Source organism: Rhinatrema bivittatum, chromosome 5 (assembly GCF_901001135.1).
Source record: "Rhinatrema bivittatum chromosome 5, aRhiBiv1.1, whole genome shotgun sequence".
NCBI lineage: Eukaryota > Metazoa > Chordata > Amphibia > Gymnophiona > Rhinatrematidae > Rhinatrema > Rhinatrema bivittatum.
In genome coordinates this window covers 3077358-3097095 of record NC_042619.1, presented here as the reverse complement: position 1 = coordinate 3097095, position 19738 = coordinate 3077358, and the positions used below count along the sequence as shown (strand labels likewise).

Below are 19738 nucleotides of genomic sequence, written 5' to 3'. Positions count from 1 at the left end.
TTTGACATCGGAGGCAGGCCGCCGTGGGCACTAAACCGGCAAGGTGAGCAATCTGCGGGGTAATATATGCCCTGTACAACAACTTCAGTTGCATTTCCCTATAGTACATATTGCTCGTAGTGCGTGTCAAGGTACGCATACTAGACTTAAAAACCCCGAGAGGAACTTGCAAAACACCTTCTCGGTTCCATCTACCCACCGCCACTGAAAAGGCATCGCTTGCCAAACCCCGGAGGAGTCCCCGATAGTAACAAGACAAGGAGGGGCCATGAGTGGTGCCCAGCTGGAAAAACTGCTCTAGAGTGCGAAAGTGCTGTAAGGATTTGTTTGCAGCCGGGATCACCTTCCAATAATGGCGGCTCTGCAGAAACCCAAAGAACTGTGTGCCCGCGAGCCCGCACCTCTCCTGAAGGTCCACAAAAGAGAAGGGTTCCCCCGCTGCATCCAGTATGTGTCCCAATAATGTAATACCAGCCCCGTTCCAGGTTGCAAACCCTTTACTTTGCATCACTGGGAGGAAATCAGGATTGCCCAGGATAGGTGCCAATAAGGCTCAATAGGCCGGAATACTCAACTGTTTGGTTACTACTTGCCAGGCATAGCGCATGGGGGCTATAAGCGGGTCTGTCCTAACTGTCCCTGCCAATTGCCTGTTGGGACACATGAGCACGTAATGGAGATCCAAAGGCGCCACCAAAGTTTGGTCTGCTAACAAAACGGTGGAGTCGGAAGTCCCCAAAATCCAGTCCCGAACGACTCGTAAGTTCGCTGCCACAGAATACCGAAGTAAATCAGGGACTCCCATCCCCCCCGATCCCCACTTTAACTTCAGCCAACTCAACTGGATGCGGGCCTTCTTGCCCCGCCACAAAAATGCGCGCAGCAGCGTATCAAAAATCCCCAAATCTTTCCTGGTGATTAAAAAGGGAAAATTCTGAAGTACGTATAGCCATTTAGGCAAAATAATTAATTTAAATAAATTAATACGCCCCCCCAGAGAAAGAGGGAGATCACCCCAAATGGCCAATTTCTCCCGTGTCATTCCCAGCAAACGATTGATATTCAGGGAGTAAAGAGAGGCTAAGTCTGTGGAGAGGAGAATTCCTAAATAGCGGAACGAATCCCCCGCCGAATGTAAGGGGAAAGACCCTACCCAGTTCTTGATCAACGTGTCAGGAAATCCCAAGGCCTCTGATTTATCCCAGTTTATACTTAATTGTGAGGATTTTTAAGGGGGTCGAGAATCTGTGACTGACGGTGCATAGATTGGGTCCAGTGTGGAGTTTAAACTTGGTCTTGTGGGTGCTTTGTCGTCCTCTGTTTTGAGCCATTGAGGAAAGCATCATTAAAGGACCTCACGCCGAAGGTGATATTTTTGGTGGTGATTTGTTTAGAAGGATCTCGGAGCTATAGGCTTTGTCCTGCAGGGGACAATTTCTGAAGATTTTGGATGAGGGGGTGTCTTTGTGCACAGTACCCTTGTTCCTATCTAAGGTGTATTTTCATTTCACCTGAATCAAATTCTGGAGCTCCTGCCTTCCCGAATTGGTCTGCTAAGTCGATGGAGGCAGAAACAGTTTTCAGCGGTTGGATCATTTGTTTGTATTGTTTCGAGGTACCAAAAACAGATTCAAGGCCTTCTAGACCGTGATAGTGTGTTGGCTGAAGGAAGCTATTGTTTCGGCCTACTGTTTATAAGGGGAGAAGAATTCTAGAGGAGTTACGTGTGCAGTCGACTAGAGCATAGGCAGAGTCATGGGCTGAGTGTCAATTAGTGTCTCTGCAGGAGATTTGTAGAGCGGTGATGTGGTCGTCTCTTCACACTTTATCTTGCCATTACCATTTAGATGTTCAGGCTCCAGGAGAACCGACCTTCGGCGAACGTGTGTTGAGAGGGGGTCTTTCGCGGGCCCACCCATTGTAGGGGTGCTTTACGAACATAGGAAATTGCCATGCTGGGTCAGACCAAGGGTCCATCAAGCCCAGCATCCTGTTTCCAACAGTGGCAAATCCAGGCCACAAGAACTTGGCAATTACCCAAACACCAAGAAGATCCCATGCTACTGATGCAATTAATAGCAGTGGCTATTCCCTAAGTAAACTTGATTAATAGCCGTTAATGGACTTCTCCTCCAAGAAATTATCCAAACTTTTTTTGAACCCAGCTACACTAACTGCACTAACCACATCCTCTGGCAACAAATTCCAGAGCTTTATTGTGCATTGAGTAAAAAAGAATTTTCTCCGATTAGTCTTAAATGTGCTACTTGCTAACTTCATGGAATGCCCCCTAGTCCTTCTATTATCTGAAAGTGTAAATAACCAATTCACATCTACTCGTTCAAGACCTCTCATAATCATAAAGACCTCTATCATATCCCCCCTCAGCCGTCTCTTCTCCAAGCTGAACAGCCCTAATCTCTTCAGCCTTTCCTCATAGGGGAGCTGTTCCATCCCCTTTATCATTTTGGTTGCCCTTCTCTGTACCTTCTCCATCGCAATTATATCTTTTTTGAGATGCGGCGACCACAATTGTACACAGTATTCAAGGTGTGGTCTCACCATGGAGCGATACAGAGGCATTATGACATTTTCTGTTTTATTAACTATTCCCTTCCTAATAATTCCTAGCATTCTGTTTGCTTTTTTGACTGCTGCAGCACACTGAGCTGACGATTTTAAAGTATTATCCACTATGATGCCTAAATCCTTTTCCTGGGTGGTGGCACCTAATATGGAACCTAACATCGTGTAACTACAGCAAGGGTTATTTTTCCCTATATGCAACACCTTGCACTTGTCCACATTAAATTTCATCTGCCATATGGATGCCCAGTCTTCCAGTCTTGCAAGATCCTCCTGTAATGTATCTCAGTCTGCTTGTGATTTAACTACTCTGAATAATTTTGTATCATCCACAAATTTGATAACCTCACTCGTCATATTCCTTTCCAGATCATTTATAAATATATTGAAAAGCACCGGTCCAAGTAGGAAAATTGACCATTTAATCCTACTCTCTGTTTCCTGTCTTTTAACCAGTTTGTAATCCATGAAAGGACATCGCCTCCTATCCCATGACTTTTTAGTTTTCTTAGAAGCCTCTCATCCCACTTGTCTAGACTGATTTGGGGTACATAGAGGAAAGGAAAATTTGGTTCTTACCTGTTAACTTTCATTCCTGAAGTACCACAAATCAATCCAGAGATCCATCCCCTTAATGTTCTCAAGACCATTACAGAAGTCCGTGTTCTGGCATGCTTACTGGGAAGAACTGTCAGAATGTATATATGCAGAACCTAAAGAAGTTTGCTAGGTTATGGTTAGCCCCTTGGGTTGATTTGTGGTTTTTCTGTTTGGGGGGCTCCAACCTTTGGGTTTGGCATTTGCCCTCTTTTAGGGGGTTGTTGAGGAGTTGTTACTCTATAGTTTGCTTGGGTTCAGATCAATACTGAGGGACTACTGGTGGCACTCTTGGTTATTGTTCAGATGTGGACCCTTAAGCCAAGGCAGGGTTGACTCTACCTACAGGGGGTGGTGCCGGAGACTCTACTGGACCTTCACCACTACCAGCCCTCGTTCTCCCACGGGTTGAGCCCTTGGGTGTCAGGGCTGGCTGGACTTAGGTAGGGGTCTCCGTGCAAAGGTTCCAGTTGGATGTTAGACAAAGGCAAAGTCAGACGAGCCGAAGTCGGGGCAGGCAGTGAGCAGAGGAATCCAAGGGATGAACCAGGGTCAAGCCAGAAGAGAAGTCCGAGGAGCTGAAGGAGAACTGGAGCAGGAGCAACACACTACCCACGCGGAGTTGAGCCATTGCTGAGGTGATTCTGGGAGGGCAGAGCTGCCCTTATATAGGGACTCCTGCTGATGTCATCAGATAGGGCCGCGGGGAGTTTCCCACCACGGCCCCTTTAAAGGTTGGAGTGAGCCACACGCCTAAGGGATCCTGTGGGGTGAGGCGTGTTGGCATCGGGTGCTGCAGTGGAGGGCAGCGGCAGTTTCCTTGGGCCACAGGGTGAGGTACGTGGCCTTGGCGGGGGGGGGGGGGGGGGTAAGTAGGGCTGGCCGTGGAACGCGGAAGCCAGCCGCCGCACCAGTTACGTAGCAGTGCCTCAACGTTTTTAGTTCTCTGCCTCCATCTGCTGGTAGAGATACAAAACCCATGTGTCTGGACTGATCTGTGGTGCTTCAGGAACGAAAATTTAGCTGGTAAAAGCCAATTTTCCTTGTGAGAATACTGTAGGTCACACGTGGCAGGTTAAAATCTCCCAACAAAACTTCCTTTTTTATTCCCAGTTTTTGGACGTCTTTGGCCAGATCTCCATCCGGTTCCTCTGAGTCGGGAGCCTGTAAATCCCACTGGTGTACATGGACGCGTCATCACCCCTTTCCAGTATGGGCCACAGCACCTGCAGGTTGTCCCGGGCTCCCTGCATGCCCCTCGCTTTGATGCCCTCCCTTCCTTCTTCCCATTAATTGCACCTTTGATAGCAGAAATTGCCTGCATTGCAGCAAACCCTGCGGGTAGGTTTTCCCAGAAGGATTGCTGGAATAATCAAAGCAAAACCTCCATGGCTACGGTTGTTCAGCTTTGATTGTTTGCTGTGCGTGGCCATGCACTTTTTCCGTGCAAGCTTACATGGTCAGTTCCGATTATTTTTCATTCTTTTATTTCACATTTATATTTTTTATTTATTTATTTAACAGCTTTTCTATACCGACATTAAAGTACACATCATATCGGTTTACATAATAACAAAAAGGTAGAAAATACAAATAACAGGGGGTGAGGGGTGGAGAACCAAAAGTGGGCTCAATAACAGCGAGCCACAGAAATTAAAGAAATAGGAGAGAGGTGAGATAGATGGTAACAAGGTTATAACTAAAATACAAATATATACAAGTGTTACAAGATTATTCATTTTACAGGATTGCATGTGATTTTATAAAGATTTGTAGCGATTACTGGAATTACCAAGGTGATTACAGGGAAAAGGAATAAATGGGATTTACACGAAAAGAAGAATTACAGGATTACGCAGGAAAACTGCTAGCTGCTGGCAGAGGGGGGGAGATGACGGGATGCCAGGGATCAAGAATATTAATCTGGGAATGCCTGGTGAAAAAGCCAGGTCTTTAACAATTTTCTAAATTTAAGAGGGCAGTTTATAGACTGCCTTATTCAGAAAAATACAACTCTAAGAGGTTTATAACATGTTACAACATCAATCTCTCTCCCTGACCATATTGTGCTGCGGGAAGGACCCCAGACATACATGGGTAGAGGTTCCCATGCTGCTGACAGGCAGGCTTCCTTAATTTATCCACCATGTAGGTAGAGCAAGAATCAGAAATCCCATTCACGTGGGTAAGATGGCATTTTACTGTCTGGCTGGTTTTGATTGTCCTCCCCATGTCTGATTTCTAATTTATTGGCGTATGATTTTTCTGCTATGGATGGAAACCTTGTCTTTATGAATTAAATAGTGCGGCACCTCCAAGCCTCCTCCAGGCCTTGCTGGAACAGTCAGTGAGAAGGGGAATTGGTGAAAGGTTAGATTCGCACATATCCTGCTTCTGGACTGATGAAGGGAGTGGTGGCTATGCTGGATGTGCATGATACTGATGGAGATTTAGTGGTTAGCAAAGTGATGAATTTTGGTAGTGAGACTAATTGTGCTTGGAGATTGTAGCAATGATGCTATTGGTAGGAAATTGATGAATTCGTGGTAGTGATCAGACTAATTGTGCTTGGAGATTGTAGCAGTGATGCTATTGGTAGTGATGAGTGTGATGTTTACAGGTGCGATATGCATTTGGATATTGGATTTAATTATTTGCATTTCCAAACCTGTGCTCAAGGCACGTTTCATTCAGGTACTATAGGTATTTCCCTTCCTCAGAGGGCTCCTAATCTAAGGAGGTAATTTTCAAAGGAGTTGCGTGCATAAAGGTATCCTGCTGCTCCACGCCACTGCTGGTGCTTGTATTGACAAGATTGATGTTTGGTGTTAATTAGGCTGTATCGCCTAACAGTGGTATTGGTGATTATGGTAAAGTTGATGATGGTGGTAATAGTGATTCTGGAAGAGATGAGCGAGATTATTGGTATTTATGATTAATCATGGAGATGACAATTTTTAAAGATTGCAGGGAAAACAAAAGCTGATTTTTAAAGGTAACTTCCCCATGGAGTTTTCTTTTAATGGGGTCTCTTACCTCACAAAATAAGCCAGTTAAAGAATAAACCAGAATTTCAAAATCCCGATGCATACTTCCACTAGCCAGCCTGTCCTGGCCCTGCTCCTGGCTCCTCCCCCTTTCCCCTGCTGTTGGATACTTTGCAGGTGTGGGAGTGCAGATTTTTTTCTGCTGCTGGTAATAGTGAGGAACGGCTGGTGATGGGTCTGGTGAATGTGGCTGGTTCTGGTGATGAACGGCTGGTGATGGGTCTGGTGAATGTGGCTGGTTCTGGTGATGAACGGCTGGTGATGGGTCTGGTGAATGTGGCTGGTTCTGGTGATGAACGGCTGGTGATGGGTCTGGTGAATGTGGCTGGTTCTGGTGATGAACGGCTGGTGATGGGTCTGGTGAATGTGGCTGGTTCTGGTGATGAACGGCTGGTGAATGTGGAAATGGTGAGTCTGGTGAGGGATAGGTTAGTGATAGTGTTGAGCAGTGCTGCTGGGGATTCTGAATGCGGTAAGACTGATAGATTGATGTTAACCATGCAGACCATTGTGGCTTATGTTTGTATCCTCCTTGCCTCCTGTCTGCAGTCCTTATGTCACCACAGTGGGAGGAACCTCCTTCAAGAACCCATTCCAGGTGACCTGTGAAGTGACGGATTATATCAGTGGGGGTGGATTCAGCAATGTTTTTCCTATGCCGGACTATCAGGTCAGTGAGTGAAAGCCCAGATATGGTGATAGCGTTACCTCCTGCAATGCAAGCAGTAGTGCACCACAGTAATCAGGGAGGATATAAAGAAACATAAACTCTTTGAGGGTAGTAATTCAAATGTTCTACATGAATAAACGCATGTTTAGCCACATAAAATTGCATTTTCATTATTGCTCTTTATGTCGAAAACAATATCCAAGCATCCGAGCTACAAGGAGGATGGGGCAAAGAAGAAGCTTTATGGGCCGTCCTAAAAAAGGATAATGGGGCATCCGTTTTTATTGGAGTGGTTCACAGACCTCCAAATCAAATGGAAGTACTGGTCAGAGATCTGGCTGAAGACATCCCTCAACACTTAAGCTCAATTTGCGACATCAAATCCTTCAAAAAAGAGCTAAAAACGTGGTTATTCACCCAGACTTTCAGAGACGGCGTGGGCTAAGTAATACACTCTCATCATGAACCACTACACTGCGAGGATCCCTCTCTCTTTGACACACCATACCCGCCCCCCTCCACTCCTCTCCCCTCCGCCCCCTTCCATTCCACCCCGAGACCTGTCCTGCCTCTCCCTACATGCTACGACCCCCTCTTCAGGCCACTTTCGCTGTTCAATTAAGACTCCTGTTGAACAATTACGTTGTTAATCGTGGTTTACTTGCTCTTCTATGACATGAGTTAGCAGTTCTATTAATGTTTATCGTGTTCATATATAATCCCGGTTAGAATGTTACTTAAGGTCTTAGTTAAATGTATGTATTATGTTGTTATCATGTAAACCGGAGTGAAGGCAGTTCGCTATACTTCGGTATATAAAAAAATCCAAATAAATAAATGCATAACACACAAAATAATGACCTAAGAATAAATTGTACTAGATAATGCGATGCCATTCCTGCTGACCATGCAGACAGAGGCTCCCACAATTTGACTCATTTCCTGAAAGCTTGTAAATCATTAATAGCCTCGGTCTGAAGGGGAGCCTCACAGGTGAAAGCATGATCACATTTTCTAGAGAAATAAGGCACTTTGACAGAAGGCAGAAAGTGTAAAGCTCCTTGTGAGGAGAGGAAACCCTTCTCGGGGCATAACGACAGAGCTACAGTTTTAAAGTGCACCCTTTCCACGAAAGGCTTCGAACAGCAGATTCAAAATGTAGAATTGCTCATGAACCTGAAGGGGTAATCAGTGTAACGATTTCAAAGTGGGATTGCAGCCGTGCTCAGTATGGGCTGCCGCACCTCCAGCAGTAAGCTGAGCATGGATTCCTTCCTGCACTGATGGCTGCACTTTAACTGCGGTGCGTGCAAGCTCGCCGCCGACTCTCTTCTAGCAGAAAAAGGAGCTGGCAATGGACTCCCCTTCACATGCAGCCGTGCAAGCCCATCCAGAACAAACTGCTTACCTACAAGATTCACAAGCAAGGTGCTCTACATATTATTTTAATTTGTTTGCAAATAATAAGAAAACAAAGTTTATAGCACCTCCTTGAAGATATATTATCAAAGATGACGGAAACCTAGAAACCTGATCTGAAGTGACTGACTGTGTGGGAATACAACAATGAGGTAAAGAGAATTACTCAAATTGTCTTAATTAACAAAAAGAGCATGAGGATACTGACCTGATCAGATTAGGTTAACATGTTTTTCCAGGCTCCATCAAATGTTCTGCAGAGTCGTATTTACATTTTCATGCCCTATCCCATAGTTGAATTGAATTTTAACAAGATCTAATCTGGCAGGACTTCAGAGTTGCAGCTGAGCAGCAAACATGGCAAGAGAAGGTGACACATTTATAGACTAATTGGACTCTGTCCTGGAAAGCTCATGCCTCAATAAAGTCTGTAAGGCTCCACCCAACTCTTGTCATTTAATCTAGCAAGGCACCTGAATCAAATAGGGACTCTAATGCCTCTGGTTTTCTGCTTTTTGTTTCTCAAAATACTTTCCCATCATTCGCGTCCTAGAAGGAGCACTTCAGACACTGGATACAATACTTAGTGCGGCTCGAAAGAAGACAGACGTTGACCAGGTCTTCATACAAAGAGAGATCCATTCTGTCAGTGATTCCCTTACATAATGCCTCTTCCGCATTGGAAGCTGAAGCTGCTCCTGAAACAGAAAATGAAATGGTGTTTGAAACGTAAGAAGACAGTCAGTGCGACTGAAACCCATTTAACTTTATCAAACCTCATAAAAGAAAGCTCCTTCTGCTGGGAGACTCTGTCATTAGAGAAAATAATTTGGGAACTCATTTTGAGGGGGACACAATAGTTAAATGCCTTCCCGGATCCTCTGGTAGAAATGCAGACCAGATAGTCAATGCAATTACAGAAGGAATTAAACATGTTTCTAACCCCTTATGTTATACATCAATTGGGCAAGACAAAAGGGCCCGACACTCTCTCCACATGGATCAAGCTGATATCCACTAAGTATGGGTTCATCCTCTGACCAAGGAGCTGAAGAGGTTAAGGTTCACTTTGCCCATCCTGGACACCAGTTTCATTGAGCTGGACTTTCGCTCACTGCAACAAGCCTGATCCTTTCTGGATGACGACCTTGAGCTGATGCCACAGTCCTAGTCTTCATGGCCTTGTGGCAAACCTTCTGCTAGTCATTTTCACCTGTCCCCTTCCTCCCATTTACCTTCTCCCCCTCAGCACCCGGCCTTCCCGCCATCGACTCGTTCAAAGGTTGCTGGCTGTTAGCTTTTCTGCAGCTGGTGGACCTAGCCTTCTTGTCAGCCTTTCTGCTGCTGCTGTCTCATCTGAAAGAGGAGCTGGAAAAAAACAAAAAACGAATTTAGGCCGGATCCAGCCACCGAAGGAAGAAAAAGTCTGAAGGGATAGAAAAATGAGATCCAACTCATGGGCCATAGTTTGGGGATCCCTGATAAAAATGCTGCACGGGATATATAAGAGTTCAAAGCCCAAGTTGCAGGGTTGGCAAGCACAGAGGGTGGAGGCTCATGTCGCAGGGTCAGTGGGTCACATGGTGTTTGCAGAGGGTGGAGGCCCATGTTGCAGGGTCAGTGGGTCACACGGTGTTTGCAGAGGGTGGAGGCCCATGTTGCAGGGTCAGTGGGTCACACGGTGTTTGCAGAGGGTGGAGGCCCATGTCGCAGGGTCAGTGGGTCACACGGTGTTTGCAGAGGGTGGAGGCCCATGTCGCAGGGTCAGTGGGTCACACGGTGTTTGCAGAGGGTGGAGGCCCATGTCGCAGGGTCAGTGGGTCACATGGTGTTTGCAGAGGGTGGAGGCCCATGTTGCAGGGTCAGTGGGTCACACGGTGTTTGCAGAGGGTGGAGGCCCATGTCGCAGGGTCAGTGGGTCACATGGTGTTTGCAGAGAGTGGAGGCCCATGTCGCAGGGTCAGTGAGACACACGGTGTTTGCAGAGGGTGGAGGCCCATGTCGCAGGGTCAGTGAGACACACGGTGTTTGCAGAGGGTGGAGGCTCATGTCGCAGGGTCAGTGAGCCGCACGGTGTTTGCAGAGGGTGGAGGCCCATGTCGCAGGGTCAGTGAGCCGCACGGTGTTTGCAGAGGGTGGAGGCCCATGTCGCAGGGTCAGTGAGCCGCACGGTGTTTGCAGAGGGTGGAGGCCCATGTCGCAGGGTCAGTGAGCCGCACGGTGTTTGCAGAGGGTGGAGGCCCATGTCGCAGGGTCAGTGGGTCGCACGGTGTTTGCAGAGGGTGGAGGCCCATGTCGCAGGGTCAGAGAGCCACACGGTGTTTGCAGAGGGTGGAGGCCCATGTCGCAGGGTCAGTGGGTCACACTGTGTTTGCAGAGGGTGGAGGCCCATGTCGCAGGGTCAGTGGGTCACACGGTGTTTGCAGAGGGTGGAGGCCCATGTTGCAGGGTCAGTGGATCACACGGTGTTTGCAGAGGGTGGAGGCCCATGTCGCAGGGTCAGTGGGTCACACGGTGTTTGCAGAGGGTGGAGGCCCATCTCGCAGGGTCAGTGGGTCACATGGTGTTTGCAGAGGGTGGAGGCCCATGTTGCAGGGTCAGTGGATCACACGGTGTTTGCAGAGGGTGGAGGCCCATGTCGCAGGGTCAGTGGGTCACACTGGGTTTGCAGAGGGTGGAGGCCCATGTCGCAGGGTCAGTGGGTCACACGGTGTTTGCAGAGGGTGGAGGCCCATGTCGCAGGGTCAGTGAGCCACACGGTGTTTGCAGAGGGTGGAGGCCCATGTCGCAGGGTCAGTGGGTCACACTGTGTTTGCAGAGGGTGGAGGCCCATGTCGCAGAGTCAGTGAGCCACACGGTGTTTGCAGAGGGTGGAGGCCCATGTCGCAGAGTCAGTGAGCCACACGGTGTTTGCAGAGGGTGGAGGCCCATGTCGCAGGGTCAGTGGGTCACACTGTGTTTGCAGAGGGTGGAGGCTCATGTCGCAGGGTCAGTGAGCCACACGGTGTTTGCAGAGGGTGGAGGCCCATGGCGCAGGGTCAGTGGGTCACACTGTGTTTGCAGAGAGTGGAGGCCCATGTCGCAGGGTCAGTGGGTCACACTGTGTTTGCAGAGAGTGGAGGCCCATGTCGCAGGGTCAGTGGGTCACACTGTGTTTGCAGAGAGTGGAGGCCCATGTCGCAGGGTCAGTGGATCACACTGGGTTTGCAGAGGGTGGAGGCCCAAGTCGCAGGGTCAGAGAGCCACACGGTGTTTGCAGAGGGTGGAGGCCCATGTCGCAGGGTCAGAGAGCCACACTGGGTTTGCAGAGGGTGGAGGCCCATGTCGCAGGGTCAGTGGGTCACACTGGGTTTGCAGAGGGTGGAGGCCCATGTCGCAGGGTCAGTGAGCCACACGGTGTTTGCAGAGAGTGGAGGCCCATGTCGCAGGGTCAGTGAGCCACACGGTGTTTGCAGAGGGTGGAGGCCCATGTCGCAGGGTCAGTGGGTCACACGGTGTTTGCAGAGGGTGGAGGCCCATGTCGCAGGGTCAGTGGGTCACACGGTGTTTGCAGAGGGTGGAGGCGCATGTCGCAAGGTCAGTGGATCACACTGGGTTTGCAGAGGGTGGAGGCCCATGTCGCAGGGTCAGTGGGTCACACGGTGTTTGCAGAGGGTGGAGGCCCATGTCGCAGGGTCAGTGGGTCACACGGTGTTTGCAGAGGGTGGAGGCCCATGTCGCAGGGTCAGTGGGTCACACGGTGTTTGCAGAGGGTGGAGGCTCATGTCGCAGGGTCAGTGGGTCACACGGTGTTTGCAGAGGGTGGAGGCTCATGTTGCAGGGTCAGTGAGCCACACGGTGTTTGCAGAGGGTGGAGGCCCATGTCGCAGGGTCAGTGGGTCACACTGTGTTTGCAGAGGGTGGAGGCCCATGTCGCAGGGTCAGTGGGTCACACGGTGTTTGCAGAGGGTGGAGGCCCATGTCGCAGGGTCAGTGGATCACACTGGGTTTGCAGAGGGTGGAGGCCCATGTCGCAGGGTCAGTGGATCACACTGGGTTTGCAGAGGGTGGAGGCCCATGTCGCAGGGTCAGTGGGTCACACTGGGTTTGCAGAGGGTGGAGGCCCATGTCGCAGGGTCAGTGGGTCACACGGTGTTTGCAGAGAGTGGAGGCCCATGTCGCAGGGTCAGTGGGTCACACTGTGTTTGCAGAGGGTGGAGGCCCATGTCGCAGGGTCAGTGGGTCACACTGTGTTTGCAGAGGGTGGAGGCCCATGTCGCAGGGTCAGTGGGTCACACTGTGTTTGCAGAGGGTGGAGGCCCATGTCGCAGGGTCAGTGGGTCACACTGTGTTTGCAGAGAGTGGAGGCCCATGTCGCAGGGTCAGTGGGTCACACTGTGTTTGCAGAGAGTGGAGGCCCATGTCGCAGGGTCAGTGGGTCACACTGTGTTTGCAGAGAGTGGAGGCCCATGTCGCAGGGTCAGTGGGTCACACTGTGTTTGCAGAGGGTGGAGGCCCATGTCGCAGGGTCAGTGGGTCACACTGTGTTTGCAGAGGGTGGAGGCCCATGTCGCAGGGTCAGTGGGTCACACTGTGTTTGCAGAGAGTGGAGGCCCATGTCGCAGGGTCAGTGGGTCACACGGTGTTTGCAGAGGGTGGAGGCCCATGTCGCAGGGTCAGTGGATCACACGGTGTTTGCAGAGGGTGGAGGCCCATGTCGCAGGGTCAGTGGGTCACACGGTGTTTGCAGAGGGTGGAGGCCCATGTCGCAGGGTCAGTGGGTCACACGGTGTTTGCAGAGGGTGGAGGCCCATGTTGCAGGGTCAGTGAGCCTCATGGTGTTTGCAGAGGGTGGAGGCCCATGTCGCAGGGTCAGTGAGCCACACGGTGTTTGCAGAGGGTGGAGGCCCATGTCGCAGGGTCAGTGGGTCACACGGTGTTTGCAGAGGGTGGAGCCCATGTCGCAGGGTCAGTGAGCTGCACATGGTGGTTGTAGAGAGTGGAGGCCCATGTTGCAGGGTTTCACTGAGCCAAGTCTGTGCATCACACAGATTGCAGTCTAGACAGGAGAAGAGAAGGATATCCATGATACAAGTGTAAGGTGGAATCTGGAAGATTCACAGGAAGTATGGCAGAGCTTGAACGGAGGGACATGTCCTGATACCTGTAGAAGCTTGGCCTTGCTACTGCTGTTTACCTCCCAACTCATCCTGATTCTGAAATGCAGGTGGCACGCTACATATCTGTTTAGGACTCACATGAGCACTAAAAGACATAAATTCTGTCTGACATTGTGATTAATATGTGAAGAAACTTTATAGACTGGTGATGCCCTATGTCTTCCCAGCTCTCTCTCCCTTTGTCTCTCTTTCCATCTCCTAGCTCTTCCCTTGGGCTTACACTACCCTCTGAAGTGATTCTCCACTCTTGTCTTATCTTCAGGTTGCTGCTGTGAAGCACTACTTGATGACTGCATCAAAACTACCTCCTGAGAGCTATTACAATTCCAGCGGCCGCGCATATCCGGACATTGCTGCCCTCTCCGATAATTATTGGGTGGTGACTAACCGGATCCCCATCCCATGGGTGTCTGGAACCTCGGTAAGGTTGCATCTTAACCTTCATATTTCCACACACTCACTTCCTCTTCCTTCTGCTATCCCCACCCTGTGCTCAACTGCCATGTATTGCTGCCTCTCTCATATCTCTCCTCTGCCATGTATTGCTACCTCTCTCATATCTCTCCTCTGCCATGTACTGCTGCCTCTCTCATATCTCTCCTCTCATATTTCTCCTCTGCCATGCACTGCTGCCTCTCTCATATCTCTCCTCTGCCATGCACTGCTGCCTCTCTAATATCTCTCCTCATATTTCTCCTCTGCCATGCACTGCTGCCTCTCTCATATTTCTCCTCTGCCATGTACTGCTGACTCTCTCATATCTCTCCTCTGCCATGCACTGCTGCCTCTCTCATATCTCTCCTCTGCCATGCACTGCTGCCTCGCATATTTCTCCTCTGCCATGTACTGCTGCCTCTCTCATATCTCTCCTCTGCCATGCACTGCTGCCTCTCTCATATTTCTCCTCTGCCATGTACTGCTGACTCTCTCATATCTCTCCTCTGCCATGCACTGCTGCCTCTCTCATATCTCTCCTCTGCCATGCACTGCTGCCTCGCATATTTCTCCTCTGCCATGTACTGCTGCCTCTCTCATATCTCTCCTCTGCCATGCACTGCTGCCTCTCTCATATCTCTCCTCTGCCATGCACTGCTGCCTCTCTCATATCTCTCCTCGCATATTTCTCCTCTGCCATGCACTGCTGCCTCTCATATCTCTCCTCGCATATTTCTCCTCTGCCATGCATTGCTGCCTCTCTCATATCTCTCCTCTGCCATGCACTGCTGCCTCTCTCATATCTCTCCTCTCTTTCCTATACTCCGGTGCCTCTCCTCGGCCTCTGCATTTTTCCTTCCTGTAATGCTTCACTTTTCTTTTTTCCTGCACCAAATGCTTCTCTTCCTTTGCCTCACCTGTAGCCTACTTTCTCCTCCATGTCTATCACGAGTGGTTTTCTAACTCCTTCTGTTCTCCAGCCTCCTGGGCTGCCCTCCTGTGTCTGTTCCCTGCTGACTCTTATCCCTCATTCCCTTTTCTTGCCCCTGCCACCTGGGCGGGAGTAGTGAGTGAAGGGTCCGGGAGGTGCACAGGAGCTTGGGATGTGGGGGAGCAGGACAGGGTTCTGTATAGTTTGGAGTTAATAATAGCCCCCAGTCATCACTGCCATATCACGGGATTTGTAATATGGGGCACTTATTGGAAAAGAGCAAGTTTGTCTCCGAGAGTTTAATATAACTTGCAAGACAGCAAATAGTCCAATGTTTCAGTATTTGCAACTTGAAAGGGTTATTTACTAAAGCTTCGAGAGACAGTCTTAGGGTAGCCCACTTGTGATCATTAATAACTTATCAAACTAGTGATGTACCCATATCATTGTTTGCATAGCTGGAGTCCAAGGAGCAGGGAACAGCCCTGGCGAGACTAGTATGATAAGGTTCCAGGCCTGAATAGGAATTTTGTTGTTTGTTTTGAAGGCCTGACTCCAGGTCTAATTTCTAAAATATGCTGATTGCTAAAAGAAGGAATGGGGAGCCCTCAAGAGAGTTAAATGCTTATGAGTGAAAGACATTGGCCATGAGGTTCCTGATAACAATTGGTCTAAAAGTTTTCTGAGAATAAGCAAGGGCAATTCTCTATGTATTACCACCCAAGAAAATGGTTACAAATTGTTATAGCGCTGGTTCTACACACCTGATAGATTATCTAAAATGGGTTGCTGTCCTCATGATACATTTTGGCGGGATTGTGGAGAAAAAGGTTATTTTCCTGTCGTGTAGCCAGATGGACTCAGAACGAATGGGTATACCGTATTTCCACGCATATAACCCGCGGGTAATGTGCGTTTTTACCTACCCCGCATGCCCCCCGCGGGGTATAAACGTGGGCGGGTTATCCAGAAAAAATTTTACAACCAATAAAGTTTCCCGACTCTGAATAGGCTGCAGCTGAGAGGAGTCCGTCCTATCCCTGCGCCCGGCCGCTTCCTGATTGGTCGCGTGTTAAATCTAGGCCGCAGGCGGGTGGGCGCTTGTTCCAGGCGGCGGCGGGGGCGGGTGGACGCGCGTTAGTTCGAGACGGCCGGCGGGTGGTCGCGTGTTAAATCTAGGCCGGGTCGCACAGGCGCGCATTCATTCACTGCCGATGGGGGCAGCCCCCACCGGCAGTGAATGAATGCGCGCCGAAAGCAGCTTGTTCCAGGCGGCGGGGGCGGGTGGACGCGCGTTAGTTCGAGGCGGGTGGTCGCGTGTTAAATCTAGGCCGGGTCGCTCAAGGCAATCTAGGCCGGGTCGCTCAAGGCAGTCACATGCCGTGACGTCACGGCATGTGACTGCCTTGAGCATCGAATCGCAGGGGTCGCATTCATTCACTGCCGGTGGGGGCTGGGGCAGCCCCCACCGGCAGTGAATGAATTCATTCATCCAGGCGGAGGAGCCGGCTGCTTTCAGCTGCCGCTGCCGGCTGCTTTCGGCGCTCAAGGCAGTAGCGGCGAAAGCAGCCGGCTCCTCCGCCTGGATGAATGAATGCGACCCCTGCGATTCGATGCTCAAGGCAGTCACATGCCGTGACGTCACGGCATGTGACTGCCTTGAGCGACCCGGCCTAGATTGCCTTGAGCGACCCGGCCTAGATTTAACACGCGACCACCCGCCTCGAACTAACGCGCGTCCACCCGCCACCGCCGCCTGGAACAAGCTGCTTTCGGCGCGCATTCATTCACTGCCGGTGGGGGCTGCCGCAGCCCCCACCGGCAGTGAATGAATGCGCGCCTGTGCGACCCGGCCTAGATTTAACACGCGACCACCCGCCGGCCGTCTCGAACTAACGCGCGTCCACCCGCCCCCGCCTGGAACAAGCGCCCACCCGCCCGCGGCCTAGATTTAACACGCGACCACCCGGCTCCCGCCGCCCGCCTGGACCCACGCGGCCCTCCGACAGGTATTTAAAAATTTATTTTTTTTTGAATTGCGGGTTATATGAGGAGGCGGGGTATATTAAAACTTTTTTTCATAAATCTTGAAAACCTGCGGGTTATGTGTGTGGGCGGGTTATATACGTGGGCGGGTTATTGTCGTGGAAATACGGTAGTATCCGCGTGCTAGCAGTTGGAGACGGATCGGCGGCATTGCCTGTATGCGGCACGCCGTGGAGGTCGCCATTTTGTCGGCCTTGTTCAGGTATTGAGCGCCCATGATAGGCGCCTCTATATCACATAATGTTGTGCGCATATTGTACGTCCTTGAGCGTATATTGCTAACCGCATATTATTGAGCGCATATTGGATATCATTGAGTGGATATTGCTGACCGCATATTGTATTGAGCGTATGTTGCTGACCGCATATTATTGAGCGCCTGTTGTATTAAGCGCATATTGCTGCCGCATATTATTGAGCGCCTGTTGTATTCAGCGCATATTGCTGCCATGTATTATTGAGCGCGTATTGTATTAAGCGCATATTGCCGCCGCATATTATTGAGCGCCCGTTGTATTAAGCGCATGTTGCTGCCAAATATTATTGAGCGCATATTGTATTAAGTGCATATTGCTGCCGCATATTATTGAGCGCATATTGTATTAAGCGCATGTTGCTGCCGCATATTATTGAGCGCCTGTTGTATTAAGCGCATATTGCTGCCGCATATCCTTGAGCGCATATTATATTAAGCGCATATTCTTCAGCGCTACATTCGCAAGCCGCGATGGAACATCCGAACGCCCCAGCGTCTCCAGCGGCGGCGCCTCCTGATTCCGGCATTAAAGCTCTCGGCCTCTGCTCAGCATGCCAGCTTAGAGCCACGCACAGCGAGGAGCCAGACTCCCTTTGTGCCCAATGTGAGGAGGCAGTGGGAGCCTCGGGCCAGGACCAGTCTCAACCGAGGTTTGCTGACAGTTCCCCAGGGGCCACCCCGGATCTAGCAGGCAGTCTCGAACAACCTGGAATCCCGGGGGACCTGGTATCCCGACGACTAGAGACCGCTTCCATTTCCTGGGTAGATCTCTTTAAGGGGATTCATGCCTTTGTACAGATGCAATCAGCTTCCCGTCCAGGCCCTGCTGCTGCTGCTCCAGCTGATCCTGCCCCTGGACCTTCGCGCCCTTATCGTGGGCATCCGCCTCTGAGCAGTCCGGTTCAGGTGGACCCTGATGTCTCGGAGGACGAGTCCGAACCCCCTGAGGAGGGGGAACTTCCCTCGGGGATTGAGCCATATCGAACCATGAGGCGGTTCTTTCCCAAGGAAGATCTCTCCGACCTGGTATCGCAGTGCCTGGCGGAGTTGGCTATTACAGGTCCCAGCACTACGGTGCCCTCTATGCAGAACCCTCTGCTGGAAGGTCTTCGTCCTACAGCCCGCCATTTTCACAGCAACTGATAGATTTGGAATGGGCTGCACCAGCGGCCTCATTCAAAGGGGGTCGGGCCCTGACGGGCATGTACCCCCTGGAACCGGCAATCAAGGAGATGGTGGCGTGCCCTCAGGTGGACGCCTTGGTTAGCGCTGTGGTCAAGCGCACTACCATTCCAGTTGAAGGGGGGGCGGCCCTCAAGGAGCCTCATGAACGGCGCCTGGACGCCATCCTGAAACAGACCTTTGAGGTGGCAGCTCTATCTTTGCGAATCGCAATCTGCTGCACAGTGGTGATGCGTTCCTGTTTGTCACAGGTCAGGAACAATGCTCCGGCAACAGACATGGAGTCAGCTCTCTCGTTCCTCACGGATGCCGCATCCGACCTAGTCCGTACGACAGCAAAGGGGGTCTCATCCTCCGTAGCTGCCAGGAGGCAGCTCTGGATACGGAATTGGTCAGCCGATGCTCCTTCGAAGACACGCCTCACCAGAATGCCCTTTAGGGGTTCTTTTCTGTTCGGCAGCGACCTTGATAAACTGGCCAGCACATGGGGCGCCTCTCCAGTACCTCGATTGCCGGAAGATAGGTTCAAAAGGAACCAGCGCGCCTTCCCGAGGCCCTCCAGAGGTAGAAGCTCCCAACGCTTCACTCCCTATAGGAGTCGCTACCAGGCACCTCGTCCTCAGGCCAGGAACCAGTCCTTTCGGACCAAGCAGCATAAGAGGGGAGCCGGCTCGGGTTCACGGCCCGGCCGCGCCTCCCAATGAGAATCAGCCGATCCATCCGGGGGACGGAGCCATAGGGGGCAGGTTAACCCTCTTCTACCCCAGATGGGTCGAGATTACGTCGGACCAGTGGGTCCTCGCCATCATCCGAGAGGGGTATTATCTGGACTTCCATCACCTCCCTCCGGACAGGTTTGTGGAATCTTCGTGTCCAATACACAAGAAGGCAGCATTGGAAGCTACCCTGGCGAGGCTCCTGTCCTTGAAAGCCATCATCCCAGTACCTGCATGGGAAATGAATTCTGGACACTATTCCATTTATTTCATGGTACCCAAGAAAGAGGGCACTTTCCGGCCCGTATTGGACCTCAAGTCAGTCAACCGATACTTAAGGGTCCCGAGGTTTCGCATGGAAACTCTGCGCTCAGTCAAGACCGCAGTACAGCCAGGAGAATTCCTCACGGCCTTAGACTTGTCAGAAGCCTACCTGCATATCCCGATCCATCCGGATCATCAGCGCTACCTACGCTTCAAGGTTCTGGGACGCCACTTCCAATTCTGGGCTTTGCCCTTCGGGTTAGCCACGGCGCCGCAGACCTTCACCAAGGTGATCGTAATGGTAGCAGCGGCGCTCAGACGGGAAGGAATCCCGTCTGAGCGCCGCGCGAATGTCCATCCCTACCTAGACGATTGGCTGATCAGGGCGAAATCATGAGAGGAGAGCCATCGGGCAACCAACAGAGTGATC

At 50.8% G+C, this 19738-nt stretch overlaps 2 protein-coding genes across 2 annotated transcripts in view; one reads left to right on the top strand and one right to left on the bottom strand.

Moving 5' to 3' along the window:
* TPP1 (tripeptidyl peptidase 1) overlaps nt 1-19738 on the top strand; it is a 130992-nt gene that overhangs the window by 90689 nt on the left and 20565 nt on the right. The window contains exons 9-10 of the mRNA XM_029601900.1: nt 6780-6900; nt 13741-13899. Of these exons, the coding sequence (XP_029457760.1) occupies nt 6780-6900; nt 13741-13899 (280 nt within the window). The remainder of the gene's footprint in view (nt 1-6779; nt 6901-13740; nt 13900-19738) is intronic.
* ILK (integrin linked kinase) overlaps nt 6461-19738 on the bottom strand; it is a 261691-nt gene continuing 248413 nt past the window's right edge. Inside the window, exons 13-14 of the transcript XR_003856806.1 lie at nt 8528-9017; nt 6461-6833 (exon numbers count right to left, since the gene is read on the bottom strand). The gene's annotated coding sequence lies outside the window, so the exon portion shown is untranslated. The remainder of the gene's footprint in view (nt 6834-8527; nt 9018-19738) is intronic.